Source organism: Cornus florida, unplaced genomic scaffold, assembly GCF_030987335.1.
Source record: "Cornus florida cultivar Cherokee Brave unplaced genomic scaffold, ASM3098733v1 CherokeeBrave_3.0.0_Hap2_Chr11, whole genome shotgun sequence".
NCBI classification, from domain to species: domain Eukaryota; kingdom Viridiplantae; phylum Streptophyta; class Magnoliopsida; order Cornales; family Cornaceae; genus Cornus; species Cornus florida.
Genome location: NW_026775581.1, coordinates 136552098 through 136569607, shown reverse-complemented (window position 1 = coordinate 136569607; position 17510 = coordinate 136552098). Strand labels below are relative to the sequence as shown.

Here is a 17510-nt window from a genome sequence, read left to right as displayed (position 1 = left end):
ATCCCTTTTAATTAATGTGGGTCCCTCAACTCTGTAGCATAATAAATCAACCAATCAATATGTCAATAACTTATCCTGTTAGAGGAGTTCATTATTACTATTGTAGAGATACATTTGCTATTAGATGAGCACTTCCATTAAAATAATATGTGGGTCCCTTAACCACTGCATGAAAAATCGGATAACCAATACACCAATAACTTATTCGGTTGGCGAAATTCATTATTGTTATTGGCGGGCAAATCCCATCATCTCCATATTTCTTAAGATAATGTCTTGTCTATCTATATGAAATGAGTCCCGATTATGTTTAGCCTTTCTAAAATCACCTAGTGTAGACCACTCCGTTGGGGAGCTAACACTATTAATTTTAGATTGAGTGTATAACGTTATTAAAGCTCTAACGAAAAATAAAACATTAAATATGTTGTCATTATAATCTAGACTTTTTAAATCATGCGTAGGGCCTTATTTTTAAAGATCTAATTACAATGAACATTTAATATTTTTATTTTCATGAGACAACCATTCTTGTAATATTAAGACTCTTCAAATCATGCGTGGGGCCTTATTTTTGAAGATCTAATTACAATGGTGTTAATAACGAAGGCCATGAGGCAATGTATAAAAATTCCCGCTCCCACTCAATTTTTTTTAATCATTCATAATTAGGGTTTTCATTTTATTAAAATACATGATATGATGCATGCTAAACGTCTTAATTTTAATCCAATTAAATTTAAAAAATATTTAGACTTTAAATGATTCACTAATATTTAATTTGAAACACACTTTAAAAATAATTTACAAAAATAATTTTTCGTTTCCCAATAAGTGCTCTCAAATTAATTAGTAATCAAATCTAATTAATTTTCATAATTTAATTAATATAAATCAAGTCATTTAATTAAATATCATGGATCCAATGCATGAATAATAATAATAAACAATTAATTATTCCATGCATCAGTTAAATAAATAAATAACATACAGAAGCAATTTAAATGGCCAATGGATTAAGCTTTTAACATTTATATGCTCTAAGTAATGCGCGAGGGTCTATCATTAGCCGCGTCACATGGGATTATTTCCCATCAATCCCTCTTGATCTCCGGCCAAAACCTTGCCGCCGACAACTTTCCGGTCGCCGAAAAATCGCCGAAAAATTCCAGAAATTAAATTAGGCCTTAAAAAATTCCAGAAAAATTTCTAAAAAATCCCAGAAAATTCCTGAAGCCTAATTTAACCCTCTTGGATGTTCTTGAAACTTCATAGCATCCTTTGACGAAGATTACATGGCTTTAAAAATATTTACAATTTGAAATACAATGAAAAAAATTAAATTACATCATTGAACTTTCAAACAGCTAAATCAAAGCCTCAATTACATTCATCCAAAGATAAAATTACATTAATTTAACCTATAAGCTTCATCCATGGCACAACCATACATCATCATTCATTCACAATTATTCATATATCATCATGTATCAATATATATCAACATATTAAATCATACATCAACATACATCAATAAAAATATATATGAATATAATTTTGGATCCATGAATGATGATTTTCATAAAATCATGATCTCTAGTAATGAATCAAACCATGCTCTGATACCACTGTTGGGAAACGTGCAAGTTTTAAAAACTTTTCGAGGGATTTAGATTCATAGATCTTGATTCATCACATAGAGACAAGTTTTATGCAAAAATAAAAATATGATGTATCATTCAATTAATTGATTGAATACTTACATCAAAGGTCTGAGTAAACCTTTAAAACTTTCCTCTAAAGTGAATGTTTTCACTTATTGTAGATCCTTTAGCAAGATGCCTTCTCCTTGAATCTCCATCTTCTTGGTAATTATTTTGCCTTTAGGAATCACTCATAAGCCTCCATGAATTACCTTGGAAAACTAGGCTTGTGGGAGCCTCCATTAGATGAGAACATAAACCCTAATTTTCTAGAGAGAGAAAATTTATTCCTTTTTCCTTCTCATAAAAATCACCCCCTAAAATATACATAGACCATGTATATTTATAGGCAACATAAAAATAAAGAAAAGGAAACAACAAATCCTTCTCCATCTCTAATTCATATGTCTCAAATTTAATATGATTCCAATATCAAGTTGGGCTATGAGTGAGAATCCATTGGGCCTATTATTTTATTGGCTACAATGAATAGTTGATTGGCCCGGTCCATGGACCCAATTTAAATTAATTCATAAATTAATTTCTACTCCACTAAAAGAAATTAATTGAACTTCAATTAAATAATAAATAACCTCTAAGTCAATATTGCACTTTGACCCCTCTATGTATAATTAGTTATCGGATAAATATAGCCATCAATCCGACTACTTAATTAATATATTTATTTTGGTACCATTGATTATTTCTGACTCGATTACAATAAAACATATGTTTGACAAAAATAATAATTTAAATAAATAAATATATATAATAAATCATTTTGTCTAAAAATACACGAAGGCCTTCGAATTTACTTTGTGATCAACCATAATCAATACAAAATAAATACAAGTAGCAATTATGCAAATATTGAAAATATAACCCTCTAACTATTAATTACATAACTACCCAAAGTGTCGGTCTAAGGATCCCGAAGAGTCCGCCGAACAAATCAAAGTAATTATTAATTAATAAAAGAGTCTATAATTTTCTCATACTTAAGAGTCAAATGCCATGGCGGTGATAGAGAGCAATTGCATACGACGGCTCTCGCAATATATCTCAACCTAACGCGGATCCAGTTCAAATCTTAATTAATTATGAGTCCATCCAAAATTACCGACTATGAACCATTTATGATTACTATTTATATATCATGCATTGATTGCCATCACAAACATATATATAAATATCTCTTGTAATCAAATGGACACTATCAATTCTATAATGAATCGAAATATAATACATTGAATTCACCAATTGTATAAAACATAAATATTTCATAAACGTCAAGAACATATGTCACTTTAATCCAAACAGGAATTTGCTATGCTAGGGCATATAAATCCCAACAATACTAATAGAGCATAAAGAAAGAAAAAAATAATAGTAATGAAGTTGTATGAACTAGGGATGGAAGATAGGCATATTTGAAACTCGATTATGGGCCTGTTTGGTTGGGCTTCTTGTAGTTTCAAAACGGACTTCTAAGTTCAGAAAGTTCTTTATCAATAATAAAATTTCTAAAAATAGGCTTTTAAAAAGTCTCAGTAGTTTAGAAGCCCGATTGACCAAACTCAATAAAACATTCTTTCTGATTAACTTTTTGTAAGCTACACACTTTTTTAAGTAATAAATATAAAACTCCTATATTGTTCATTATTTAACCTATTTCTATTTCTATTTCTAAATTTCATTGCAAACTTTTATCTTTCTCTTTCTGTATCATCTTCTTCGTTGGTTCTCTACTCAACAAATAAAATTATAATAATAATAATGTTAAGCAAAATTTCACAGAACTTTATTGATAAAAATATTGTTAAAAAACCATTCAACAAAGGAAGAACAAAGAGATTGAGGAGTTTGCAGGAAAAACTTCTATTGACTCTTATTTGGCTTCAAAATTTGAAGAGTTCTAAGATTTATGAAAGACAAATATTGGTTTTTAACTTTGAACAAGTAAAAATGCACATAATTTGATCATAGAAGCTACTAATCAACATATGTTTGTGTTTAGGAGCACTGAATCGGTGCTTTGAATTTGGGATTGGAAAAAATTTAGTACAAACTTTGAACTTATGTTTCTCCAATCTCAAATCAAAGCCGATTTGGTGCCCCCAAGCATAGCAATAGTTAAGTTTTGATTTAATTAATAAGCTAGGCATGACGTTTATTTCTCACAACTATTATTAAGAGAGAAAATAAATGTTAATATTGTATATCAATTTGGATAATTAAGAAAGTAAAAGAAAATTAAGAAAAAAATAGAGATAAACTATTCAAAAGAGAGAGAGAGAAAAATAATAATAAAAAAACAATTAGAAGAAAAAATAAATTGAATTAAAAAAAAACAAAAAGAGGAAAAAACTTTCTGAGAATATTCGAGGGTTCAAAGCAATAAGAGAAAGGCAATGAAATAGTTGTGCTTACCTCTGTCCGTAGATGCTCCATGTAAACCTGAGAAAAGTGTAAGAACTCCTTTTTGGTGAGAGTAGAGACTTACCTTTTTTATAACCTTAAATCATGCAAACCCTACTAGGAAAAGGATCAGTAGGATTAAGGATTTGCTATTGATCTGTTCTTGCCGCATTCAAGCCGGTTTTGTTTTTGGTTCGTAAGTTTGTATGTTGACTTGTTTTGTGACATACAAACTTACATAAAAATAAAAATAAAAATAAAAAAATTCCTTTTATTTAGGGTACATTACAGTATTACACTTACCTCACTCACACCATTTATTTCTTTGACTTTCCCAAAACAATGTTAGCCGGGTTACTTTAAAATTACTTTGAATATGAAAAAGTTAGTAATGCACTCATATTATAATAAATGGAATAATAATAAATAAACATGTCTTAATTACCAAATCAGACATATTTGCTACTATCATATTTGATTTGATAATTAAAATAGGAGGTGCTCATTTATTATTAGTCCACATCAGCATCATAATTGTGTATATTCTCATTGATCGATAAAGAACTAAATATTGTTCTTATAATAATATATTATATTGTATTTTATAAAAATAATAATAATTAAAATGAACAAATTTCTCAAAACCCCCAAAACTATTAAAAAATGATCATAAAACCCCACCCAGTTTTAAAAACCCCCAACAATATAGAAACATTATCATATTACCCCAACTTTGGCAATTGGCTCCGTTAACCCAGCGCGTGGTTAACAAATGCTTTGACAAATTGACTTTTGTGACAAAAATACCCATGCTGTCACATGTGCCAAAGAAGTGATGTGTATTTAAATGTGTTATACCGAAAATACCCCCAAGCTTGTAATGGTAAAAACCCACAAAAGTTACTTCACGTTTTACTCATCTTTTCTTCCTCCTCCATGCGCGTTACAGGAAGCCCTAGAAGTCGCCCGAGCCACCGTGTTTCCTCCATTATAGGAACCAGAGGAAGTGATCTTGAAGCGTGAAGGTTAATTGTTACTTTAATTTAAGGTAATTTCGTACCTTAATTTAATCTAATAAGTAACCCTACCCAAGCACAATTGATACTAATTTATTTGAGGATTTCTGAAAATGTAATTGCTTTGAGATTTAAAATCATACATTAGATGTTGTTTAAACTCATTTTCTGAATTTTGTTTTCAAACACATACATACAATACAATCCCTACCTTAGTGTTCAACTATAACCACCATCGAAATTAGATGTTGTTTTCAGTTGATTTTTAGTGTTTTTATTAAAATTAGATGTTAATTTTTGATTTGTAGATTCGAATCCCAGAATGTCTTCTTCAAGCACATAGTATGGGAGTCTTAATTTGAGGTATACTAATGTTCAATGCGATTGTAGCAAAACAGCTCTAATTCTGGTAACAGGATCTGATGAGTATGACAATTTGGGAAAGTTATACTACAGATGTCCAAAACGAAGATGTGGATTTTGGGAATGGTGTGAACCAATTTCGACAAGAACTTTAAATGAAAATGGGAAGAAGATTGAGGTTGGTCAATGTGTTGATAGAAAAGATATTGCAGAGTTGAAGACTAAGTTGTATGCCATCGAAGGAAGGCTTCAGTTGATGAAGAAACTTATCGTAGCATGTATCATCATTTCTATTGCTACTTTTGTGAGAACTGTTCGAGAGAAGTAAAGTGCTTGTTGGTGATTACTTGTGGTTTTGTGTTTATGTCAACTTTGGGAGGGAATTGAAGTAGGTGCAACTTAGTTTTTTTAGTATTTAACTTGTTTAGGAGTTGGATGTTTTTGTCTTTGATTTAGGGATAATGTACAACATTGATAATATTAAACTTGTTACAGCATTTATGATGTTAAAGTAATCTGTTTATCTTTTATTAAAGTTCACAATATTGATACCAAATTGGCAAATGCAACATTCATACCATAACCTGTCCAAAAAGTAGTACAACATGTTCATACCATAACATATCCATATAACTTGTTCGTGCAATAAAGTAATACAACCTGTACTTGAGAAATGAAATCCATCCACATGTAACATATTCACAAAACCATACCATAACCTGTCCATACAACAAAATGATACCCTAATACAACATATAGACCATAAAATAATAATTATGCATTAAGTGATCAAGTTTGGTTGTGATTACAAAACTCATAGAACTGTCATCCACCATTAAGGGTTACAAAATAAATAATTAAGTCTCATACACTGTCATAGCACTGTCATCCACCATTAAGGGTTGCAATAAAGTAAAAACATTGTCATAGCACTTGTCCAACACAAGCTTTACAAAAAGAAATGTCACCAAAAATCAATGCATAGTATTATCAATGCATTATCCATCAAATGTCCAAAAATCAATGAAATATACTGTTACCAATCATCCATCAACCAACCTACAAAAATAATAAAAGCATTTCATGAATTTATATTCCATGTTAATGAAATCATGAATTAGTCTTATGGCATGGAACTTACTTGAATCACAAAAATTAGTAAGAGGTTCTTCAATCTTGTGTGCCTTGTGTGGATGGATAATCCATATAAAACACTTGATGTTGGTTGGATAATGATGCCTACAGAAACATATAAAATATTAATGTTAGTGCATTTATAACAAGGAAATGAATTTATTCCAACAAAATGCATTTATACCTGTGAATGACCTAAGACATCTCCTATACCAACACCATGACCTCTATTAGTATCCCTATCTCCAGCCTAAACAAACATATATAATATTAATGTCAGTGCATTGATATGAAAAAAATGAATTTATAACAACAAACAAGCATCTATATCAAGAAATGTCAATTCATTTATATCAAGAAATGTTAGTACATTTATATCAAAAAACTAGCATTGATACCTGTGAATGACCTACATCCCCAAGTCCACCTCTTACAACACCTGCAGCCCTAGCAGCAGCAACAACAGGTCTTCCAACACCTCTTCCATCCCTAGCAGCAACAACAGGTCTTCCAACACCTCTTCCACCACCTCTTCCATCCCTAGCAGCAACAAAAGGTCTTCCAACACCTCTTCCACCCCTAACAGCAACACCACCACCACCTGCAGGTCTTCCACCACCCTTACCAATAACATTCTCATCCCTGCCACCACCTACTCCACCTGTACCCCTCTGAAGTAGTGGTCGTCCAACTCTACCTTTAAGTGGTCTTGTAGCAGGTTCATCTGCTTTGCAAGTTCTGACATTGTGGCCCTTTCGAAGACATTTTTTGCACCTCAATTTTATCTTCTTCTTGGGCACAGCAGTAGTTGAAGGGCCCTCATCTGGACCTCTCTTCCTAATTTTTTTAGGCCTTCCTGGTTGAGGCCTATGAGGTGGTGGCAAAATAGGAGTAGTTCCTACTTCTCTTGTCAAATTTCTCAATGAAACTGGAGTTATCACATGGGCATAACACCTGAAAAAACTGTCCCTGTAGTACCAAGGACTCACATATGTTTCTGGATCATCCCTTCTGAACACTGCCACAGCATATGCATGCTTGCATGGTATTCCACTTATGTCCCAATACTTACATTAACAAGTTCTCTCTGCCACATTGACATAATCACTAACTCTTGCATCTCGGTATGAGATGTTATCCACTTCATACTTATCATTCCCAGCAGGCTCCACATGTAACCTTCTTACCTTTTCTGAAATCTTTTGTAACTTGTCCATAATTCTTGGGCACAACAATCCATTTACCCTTGCCATGTCTACCCTATTCTTTTCAAACCTAATTATTAGCTGTTTTCTGATGCTCTCAAACATATACACTAAAGGTTTTTCCCTTGCTTTCCCAATGAAATTTTTGAAAGACTCACACATGTCGTTAATACATAGGCTACACTTACTCTTGCCACTATATGATGACCTTGCCCACACCTTCCTAGGAATCTTCATTAACTACTCATATGCATTTTTGTCTACATTCCTCATTTCTTGCATGTAAAGCTCAAACTCAGATGTAGTATATGCGGTGGCTGCATCCCAATATAAGTTCTTTAGTCTTGTACCTTTGTATTTTAGCTTAAAATTGTCATATAAGTGCTTCAGGCAGAATCTTATGTCTGCTCCACGGTACATGTTTTCAAATATCTCAACTAGGCCCTGCAAATTATATATAAGTGCAAATTAATGTAAATAATTAGATAAAGCTTTATAAAATGTGATAAATAGAAACTTTTAAAAGTTTCATACCTTCTGTCTATCTGAGATAAATGTGAAGTCAAGGTAGTTACCAACCAATCCCATCAATTCATTCAAGAACCATTCCCAAGAGTCCCTACATTCTGACTCAACACAAGCAATTGCAATAGGGAATAAGCCATTGTTGGCATCCCTACCAACTGCAACCAACATGTGGCCCCCATAGGGTCCCTTTAGGAATGTTCCATCTAGACCAATAAATGGTCTATATCCTTCTTTGAATCCTCTCCACATTGCTTCTAACGAAAAAAAACATCCTGTAGAATGCACGACCTTCATCACTATATGCCATTGTACTTACATTAGCAACACTTCCAAGATTACTTTGAAGAACCAGCTGCCAATAATCTCTTGCTCTTCCAAATTGTTGTTCATGATTACCCTCGATAAGTTGTATAGCCAAACTCTTTGCCCTTCTAACCTTCTGCTTAGTCACAACAACATGAAGATCTTTCTCAACTGTATCTGCTATTCCAGCCACTGTGCAACCAGGATCAGCCCTAACTGTCCCAATATAATGCTTAGCAATATAGCTATATGTCACATGTCCATTCACCCTTACACCTGTACAATTATGTTTATCATTGAATTCTCTTACTTGAAATGAGTCATCATTAGTGTTGGAAGATCCACGAATCTTCCATCCACATTCTTGTTTGCATATGATAGTCACTCTATCTCCATCATTCCTTACAAAAGTGAGGTCAAACTTCCTTTTGATTACTATATCCCTCACTGCTTCTCTAAATTCAGCTGCTGAACCAAACTTCTGTCCAACTTGTAGTTTCTTGATTCTCAAGTCCCTCCTCACATTAAAGTTCAAGTTTGTAGAAGTTACACAATTCCCATCATCATCATCACTTTCATTGGCTAAACTTATCAACTCCTCACTTGGATCATACTCAGTTTGTCTGTCAAGTTCATCATTTTCATCTTTAAGACCTGCATATTCAGATGCATCATCAGCACATGCATGTTCATTCTCAACATTACAATCTTCATTCAATTTAGCTGCATAGTCAGTATGATCATCACATGCATCTACATTCAACTCCTCACTTGGCTCATACTCAGTATCACTATCAACTTCATCATTTCATATTCAAGACCTGCATCTTCAACATCATCACCTACATCTGCATCATCAAAATTGAAGTCTTCATCTTTATCAGCTGCATATGTTGCATCTTCATCATCATTTTCATCATTTGGTTCATCCTCAATTTGAAAACTGTCATCACTCAAGTCTATGAAAACTTCAGTTGCAGCATTAGGTTGTCCTTCATTAGCATTCCTATCATCTCCAGCATTAGGTTTTACTCTATTACCATTCTTTTCACTAGTGTTTATACTCCCCTCAACTATAGTCCCATGTACTGGAGTTACATCAACTGTCCTATCATAATTTTCATTCCTATCATCTCCAGTTGGTGGCACCACAAAAATTCTCATGAATGAGAACTTTTGATGCTTACCACCATCTCAATATAATCATTGTCAGTAACCAATTTTGATAAACTCCCATCAATCAGATCTCTGTAATACAAAACACTATTTGTAGAACAACCAACTATTTGTGAAATTGCTTTGAAATCAATCATTGACATACGGTCAATATCTACTCCATCAATCTCAATAACAGATCCACCAATATATTCCATTTGCTCTGTCTTAACAAATTCACCACCATGATGGACTCGAAGACAATATAATTTGTTAAAAATAGGTGTATAACCTATCAAAACACAAATTGTAATAAACACAAATTCATGTTTGCAACTAATTAATTATAATGCTAAAAACCAAACACAAAACCATACATACAACTAACCCTAATACAAAATACAACATATAAAATTCAAAACACTAATTTAATCAATGGGAACCACAACCCTAATATAAAATTACATTAACTCTAATATAAAATTACAATACATTAACATTAACCTTAATATAAAATTACAATAACCCTAATAAACAATAACCCTAATTTAATCAATGGTCCCAACCTGTTGGAATCATACCCAACACGGCAAAGACCCACATGAATAAAGTTGTTCAACTAAAAGTCATAAACTATCAAATAAAGACATACCTGTCGACATATTGTCCACCAAAATTGAAGACAATAGCCTTGAATAGACCACTCTTTAGCTTCTTCACTGACCCACGAATGAGACCCACAGATGAAAAGCACAACACAGATTCTACTGCAACGCACCCAAGAGTTTGAACAATGAAACGCCTCAACACGGATCCTAGTCGTCTGAGTGTATTCAGTGTTTTAAGGTTCTAAGCAAAACGATTCTTCTTCAACGCACCCAAGAGACCTTAGTCGTCTGAGTGTATTAAGGTTCTAATTAGGGTTATAAGCAAAAATATACAAGTGTAACAATATATATATATGACTGCTGCAATGAATCAAACGACAGCGCTTTAAGTAAAATACAACTGCTACCTTGAATAAAACGACAGGGTTTTGATGTCCAACTATATTGGCACTAAACGCGGTCGTTTTGTGCTAAAGAATAATATTGTAATTTTCAAAATATGATTTTTTGGTTTTTAAAATAAAAGGGAATATAATAAGGGTAATTTAGTCATTTCACATATCCTTAACGGCCAATTGCCAGAGTTTGGGTAATATGATAACATTTTTATATTGTTGGGGGTTTTTAAAACTGTGTGAGGTTTTATGATCATTTTTTAATAGTTTTTGGAGTTTTGAGAAATTTGCCCTAATAAAATTATCATTTTATAAAATTTAATCAATTGGAAAAAAAAATGCCAAGGGTGTCATTGAACCCAAATCTCAAAAAATGTCAAAATCATAAAATAAATGTTAAATGGTTTATCCTAAAATTTAACAGGCCAGACCAAGGCAGCCCAAAGAGCGGGCAAGGCATCACAAAAACCAACAAGTGGGCTAAGGAATTGACAATTCCTCTGTTTGAAAGTAACCGGTGAAAAAAAAAAAAAAAAAAAAAGGAAAAAAGAAAAAAGAAAAAGAAAGTAACTACCACATTCCAAATTCAAAAACGGTCAAGACGATTTATTTATTTTGGTTAGTGAAATATGCTTATTTCAGTAAAATTGAATTTTAAAGTACTACAGTATATATGTCATTTACTTTTCACTTTAACTCACTTTTCAAAAATATCAGTATATAGTATAATCATTGAAGGTCAAAAGTAAAATTACAATTCCTCCTAACGTGGTCCAACAAAAAAAGTTTAATCAAGGAGTCATGTGCAATTCTCCGAGAAGAATATAATTACACCTATAGGAGGCAAATGTAATTTAATCGATCTAATAGATATAGATTTAGTATTTAATTTATTAATAATTCAAATTCGATTATTCAATAAATTAACAAAAATGAATATAGATAATGATCAATTCTATCTGAACAAATGTTTACCCATCTTGGGGAAGGAGAAATATTGTCCGAGATAATATAATATTAAATTTGATGCAATATTTTATTAATTATTTAATTGAGGAAAAAACTAATCAAAAATATTGTTTCCACAGCATTTTATCATGTATGGTAAAATTAAGACGTCAAAAATTTCGTACACACATTTGTTCAAGTGAGGACTAGTTGAAAAAACAAAAATAACATCATGGCCTACTGATAATGAGAATAGTAGACATTAACACCCAATTCACGAAATTATGTTGTGTTTGGTGTGCAGGAATAGAATGGAATGGAATGTAAGTGAAAATAGAACTAATAATTATTCTATTATTTGATTGGACCAATTTAAAATTTAGAATGGAATAAATTTCAATTTAAGTTCTCCAAAATATTCTTATTAGTAACAAATAAATTAAATTAACAAAATGACATTCTTTTATAATTTTTTTTAAAAATAAGTGGTGGCAGTGGCGGTGGTGACGATGGTGTTGGAGGTAGAAAGTGGTAGTGGTGTAGGTGGTGGTGTTGGTGGAAGCTAATGGAGGTGAATGTGGTGGCGGTGGAAGGCGATGGCGGTTTGTGGTGGAAGGTGGTGGCGGTGGCGAAAGGCGGTAATGGTGATGGCAGTGGCAGTGGCGAAAAGCGTTGACAATGAAGGTGGTGACAGTAGTGGTGGTGAGGCGATGAAAAGCAGTGACGATGGTGAAAGGCGGTGGAGGTGGTGGTGGTGGTGGTGGAAGGCAGTGGTGGTGGTGGTGGAAGGTGGTAGCAGTGGCGGTGGTGGAAGGTGGCGGTGGTGAAGGTGGTGGCGTGGTGAAAGGCAATGGCAGTAGTGGTGGAAAGTGGTGGGCGGTGGTGAAAGTCAACGGCGGTGGTAGTGGTGGAAGTTGGTATTAAAAGACGGAAGTGGTTATGGTAGAAGGGAGTGATAGTTTTTACACTTGGAATTTCATAAGTTTAGTTATAAAATGAATTTTCATTCTCATGAATAGAATGATTATTCCCACTCTAAATTACCTGTCAAATAAAAAAATGGTTGAAATCGGCCAAAATATTTGATTAGAAATTAAAGGTAGAAACTTTTGAGGGCTTCCGACCAAAGAACCACTAGGGTCAGAAGGCGCAAGTGAGGACTAGTTGAAAAACAAGAATAACATCATCACGGCCAGCTGATAATGAGAAAAATGGTCAGTGGGATCTAATCAACATGTACAAATAACTGCCCCTCAAGAATTAAGATTGTTCAGATGAGTGCCCATCTATTCTAAGTTTTGCAATGGACCTCTATATAACAGCATCAAACAAAAATAGTTGAGTTCAAGAAATATAAATAAAAAAAAAAAAGAAAATGATAGAACACCCGAAAAATATTTCCGATATAATCACCAAATCGTGAGGTGGATTGGCCACGTGAGACTTTTAAGGAAAAAAAAAAAATTCCTGTTTGAACACCTCTTTTAGATATAAACCAAGACTCCATCTTTCAGAAATTTTTTTAAGTAATTTAGAGATCTTGTAAGTTTACTACTTTCACTTTCTCTGAACTTTGTAGGTTTGGGATTCCATCTGATAACCACAAAAATTTATACAAAACATTATCAAAACTATATAATAAAATTAAAAAAACACTCGATTCTACCATCACCATATCGGTTTCATATTTTGTCTTAATTCTTGCTTTCAAAAATTGTGAAAAAGAGTACCGATTGAATAGCTATTGAAGAAGAAAACACGTTACAAAGCCGAGAGGGAGTGTGAATCCCGGATCGATGTTGTTGTGAGAATGTATTATGTTATTTAACTTTTTTAATTTGTGAAAACTTATATATATATATATATATATATATATATATATATATATGTATGTATTTTTTTTTTTTTTTTTGTATGTATATATATGTCAGATTTGTATATTTAACTACCATATCTTCTTACCATTACCTTTCTCTATCCACGACCATTGAGCATGCTTTTATTTTTTCAGTCAATTCACGCAAAAAAATTATAAATGAGAAAGATATTTATTCTCCGAGTCTTACCTTTTTAAGGAGTTTGACGTGACCAAACCATGTCACGGTTCGGTGACTATTTCAGGAATAAGATTTAGTTGCTCTATTACTACTCAAAAAACAAAGACCACGCATTGGAAGTCTTGGAACAAAAAATTCACTCCACAATGTACCAGATATATCATCGGTGTTCCACTAGACAAATTAAAACCGACAATTTTTTTTTTTCTTTTTTAATTATATTTATACAAATGAAACCAGTTAAATTCTTCTGCACGGACCTTGTAATACAATAATGAATTAGAATGCCTCATATATTCATTAAATTTGAACTACCAAATTTTTTACCTTATGGGTGAAAATCATAGACATTAACACCCAATTCAGGCACTTATAATCCTCTTCTTGTCCACCACATTTCGCTCGTCTTTGATTGCACCAGCTTTTGTCAATTGTCATCGCCAGAATCTCAGTCATAAACCATGCAAGTAAATGTTCTAAACTAAAGAACTGCATCATCTGAGTCACTTAAACACAACAACAAAGAAAGAGCATTAACCCCAATCTGTTGGCTCAATTGATTAAGTCACTTGGCCCTAGTGCCTCAAGAAGCATCAGGTCTAAAGTTCGACTCCTCTTATGTGCAAACAATTCCTTGAAAGGAGTGTACGATATCAACTAGGGAAAGAAAAAAAAAAACATCATTTCTTTTCGGAAGCCCCTTCAGAAGCCCAGATGGAACTGCCGGCCAGATTGGGAGTGCAGGCATCACGGAGCGCCAACTAAGTTTTTCACTGCAAATGTGATGAGAAATAACTTCCATACGCTTATTTTGGATACTATAAGATACAATGCAAGATGGCTCTTTGCATATTAGGTAGACTATATCCAAATTACATGGGTGGAAAGCTAATGGAAGAAAAGTGGCATGCAACAAAGGGCCATTTAGGTTAGGATCATCTGACCAAATGTCTCCTCGTGTGACTTGATGCTCTAAATGCCATTCCTCTTTATCATAGTCTTTCAGTACCCACATTTTGAATAAAATTAGATGATGGTTCGGGCCAGTCTCAAGAGGAGCTACCTCAAAATATCTCAAGTGTCCTTGGCACACCTCACACAGCCGATAAAGTCCTTCATGTCTGTATACATTTTCAATGTTGATGCCCTGAGGAAACTTCATCAGACGGCAATGCTTAGCATAAGGGTCAATGGCCACCATACCATGTTCGTAAGTGAGCCAATGCATTATCCCATTAAAGATCAAGGGGCTGGTGCCAGGCTTTAGCATTAATCGAACAGGCTGATTGAGAGTCCGCGATATCAGCATCCATTTACCTGTGTTTGAAGAAAAGATTGCAAAAGTGAGCAATTCAGACACCTTATGAGGCTCAGTAAGCAATTCAGACACCGTAGGAGGCTCTTTAATAAACACCACCGTGTAGCTTGTAACAACATTTAGCTCATTCACTTGGCTAACAAGCCCCTCGCTGGTATAATATTCAATATTTGATTGTGGTGGGGGGTCCAGGGTAACCCAATGCCCGTTGACCACATCACAGACATAGTAGGCACGTGGTTCCATTAAACAGAACAAAACCAACCCGTTGCTTGCTGCTAAGACCTTAAAGAGTTTTGGATAGTTTTCTTCTTCTTCATAAGAATAAAGATGCAAAAGAGATAAATTTTTGGATATGTACACATCATGACGCAGACGATTGACGACTTTCTGAACGTCCGATGCATATATGTATCTATAAAAGATTCTGCCATTCATACTTCGAGAAATATAGGAGTGAGAAAAATAAGGATCGGAAATGAGAAAGAACCAGTACTTGCACACACATTTGGACCTAATGATCGATTTCAGAGGCAGTCTTAAAAGAACTTCTAGCTGCAGCCACTCAGGAATGTCAGGAATCTCATACTGGAACTTGTGAGCATCAATAACCTGTACGTGTACAAGATAAGTATTAAAATGTGGTAATGAAATCATTCAAAGAAAATGACAGTGAAGTTTACTTTATGATGCGCAAGATAAGTACAAAGATATATATATATATATATATATACTACATCAATAAAATGAACATTTTGTATCAAAGTTAAATTTTTATACCATGCTCATGAGTCATGACATAAAGAAAGAAAGAAAGAAAAAATGTTGTATGAATTAGGGATGGCAAGATAAACATATTTGAAATTAGGTTATATGATTATGCAGTTAAATAGTAATAAATACCAATGCTATGTCATTATTAAAAATTGTGAGTGAAAAGCAGAGAGTTTAATTATAGAAGCTACAAATAAACATTGTTAACTTTTGGTTTAATTAATAAGTCACCACTTTTATTTCTCACAACTATTAGGATTGGTTAAGAGAGAGACAATATAGATTAAGATCGTCTATCAGCCTCTTCTTGTGTTTGGATAATTAAGAAAACAAAAGAAACCAAGAATAGTGATAACCCCTTCATTTGATAAAAACAATTAGAAGAAAAATAAATAACTAATGATTTAGGAATTTATTTTTTTTATGCAAAAAGAAAAAGAAAAATAGGGATAATAATAACAAACTCTCATATATATATATATTTTTTTCTTCTAGGTCTCCTTGCACAAAGGGCAATCAAAATGGTATTCAAGGGGTTGGTATGCCCTCCTCCTCCCTCATATTGATTTCTTTTCCCTCCTCATTTGTAAGCCAAATACAATATCAAGTCTTACTTATCTTTGGCCTTTCTTTTCTTCCAAGTCCTTCACTCTAAACAAACTTATCCATCCACCCAGCAAAAGAAAAGGGGGAAAAACAAAGAAAATTTTATTTATTTAAAGATTTAATTGCACTTAACCTCCTATATTGTTGCTTTGTTCTCCATAACCTTCCTCAACTATGTTTTGGCAATAACTCAAAAGGAGGTACTTTACTCCCTTATTTTTAAGTTAGCCATTAATAAGAAGGTAAAAGGAGATATTTATATTTTTAACAATTTATCAATTATAAAAGTACAAAATTATCAATACGGGCGTCGTTTTGGATCATCAAGCCAAAGACCTGTTGCAAAACAACATGATAAGGGTTTCAAAGCTATAACAGAAGGGCAATCAATACAGGTTCAAGCCTGGGTGTGAGCAAAAGTGTGTGTTAGTACTTACCAAATTTCTTGTGTTTTGCCTCTTATACAATGTATGTTTCATATATATGGTTATCCAAAAAATTAAAGGAGTTGAATTCTTATATAAATAGATCATAGTTATAGTTAACCAAAATCAGAATTTTTACGAATCAAAACTAGGGCACGATACGAATTTACTCTGTAATCAACACAACATGAATTAATTGCTCTAAGATCACAAATTATCATCAAGTTTTAATTTATATAATCTCTCTACACGATACGAATTTACTCTGTAGGGTTAAGTGAAATTTGTTTGTTTCTTTACCCCCAAATAAAAATTTACTATTTTATGAAGAATACGTGGTTATTCATGTGTCAAATATAACGAGTCTCATTGTAAAATATAAAGTAATTTTTTTCTTAAAATATAAGGTATACATTTGTTTTATATTTCAAATTGCATCTTTGTAAATACTATTTGACAAAAAAATTGACTTGACAATTTTTAATATGTATATTATATTTTAAAATATAAGGTCAAGTTACTACCTTATATTTTAAAATATAAGGTCAAGTTAC

General features: G+C 32.9%; 1 protein-coding gene across 1 annotated transcript; it reads right to left on the bottom strand.

Annotated features, from left to right (window-relative positions):
* Positions 1-8079: 8079 nt before the first annotated feature.
* LOC132282226 (uncharacterized) lies at positions 8080-9834 on the bottom strand. Its single transcript, XM_059783833.1, has 4 exons — positions 9492-9834; positions 8684-9393; positions 8374-8553; positions 8080-8283 (listed from the first exon to the last, which is right to left on the bottom strand). Exons 1-4 carry the CDS (start codon positions 9832-9834, stop codon positions 8080-8082), a joined length of 1437 nt encoding a protein of 478 aa, XP_059639816.1.
* Positions 9835-17510: the final 7676 nt, after the last annotated feature.

Excerpts from the sequence above, each read along its gene's own strand:
- LOC132282226 (XM_059783833.1), bottom strand. The coding sequence starts at position 9,834 with ATGAGAATTTTTGTGGTGCCACCAACTGGAGATGATAGGAATGAAAAT. Across the intron at positions 9,394-9,491 it reads TGATGATGTTGAAGATGCAG|CTAAATTGAATGAAGATTGT; the intron begins GTCTTGAATATG and ends CTGACTATGCAG. Across the intron at positions 8,554-8,683 it reads ATCTTGGAAGTGTTGCTAAT|GGACCCTATGGGGGCCACAT; the intron begins GTAAGTACAATG and ends ACATTCCTAAAG.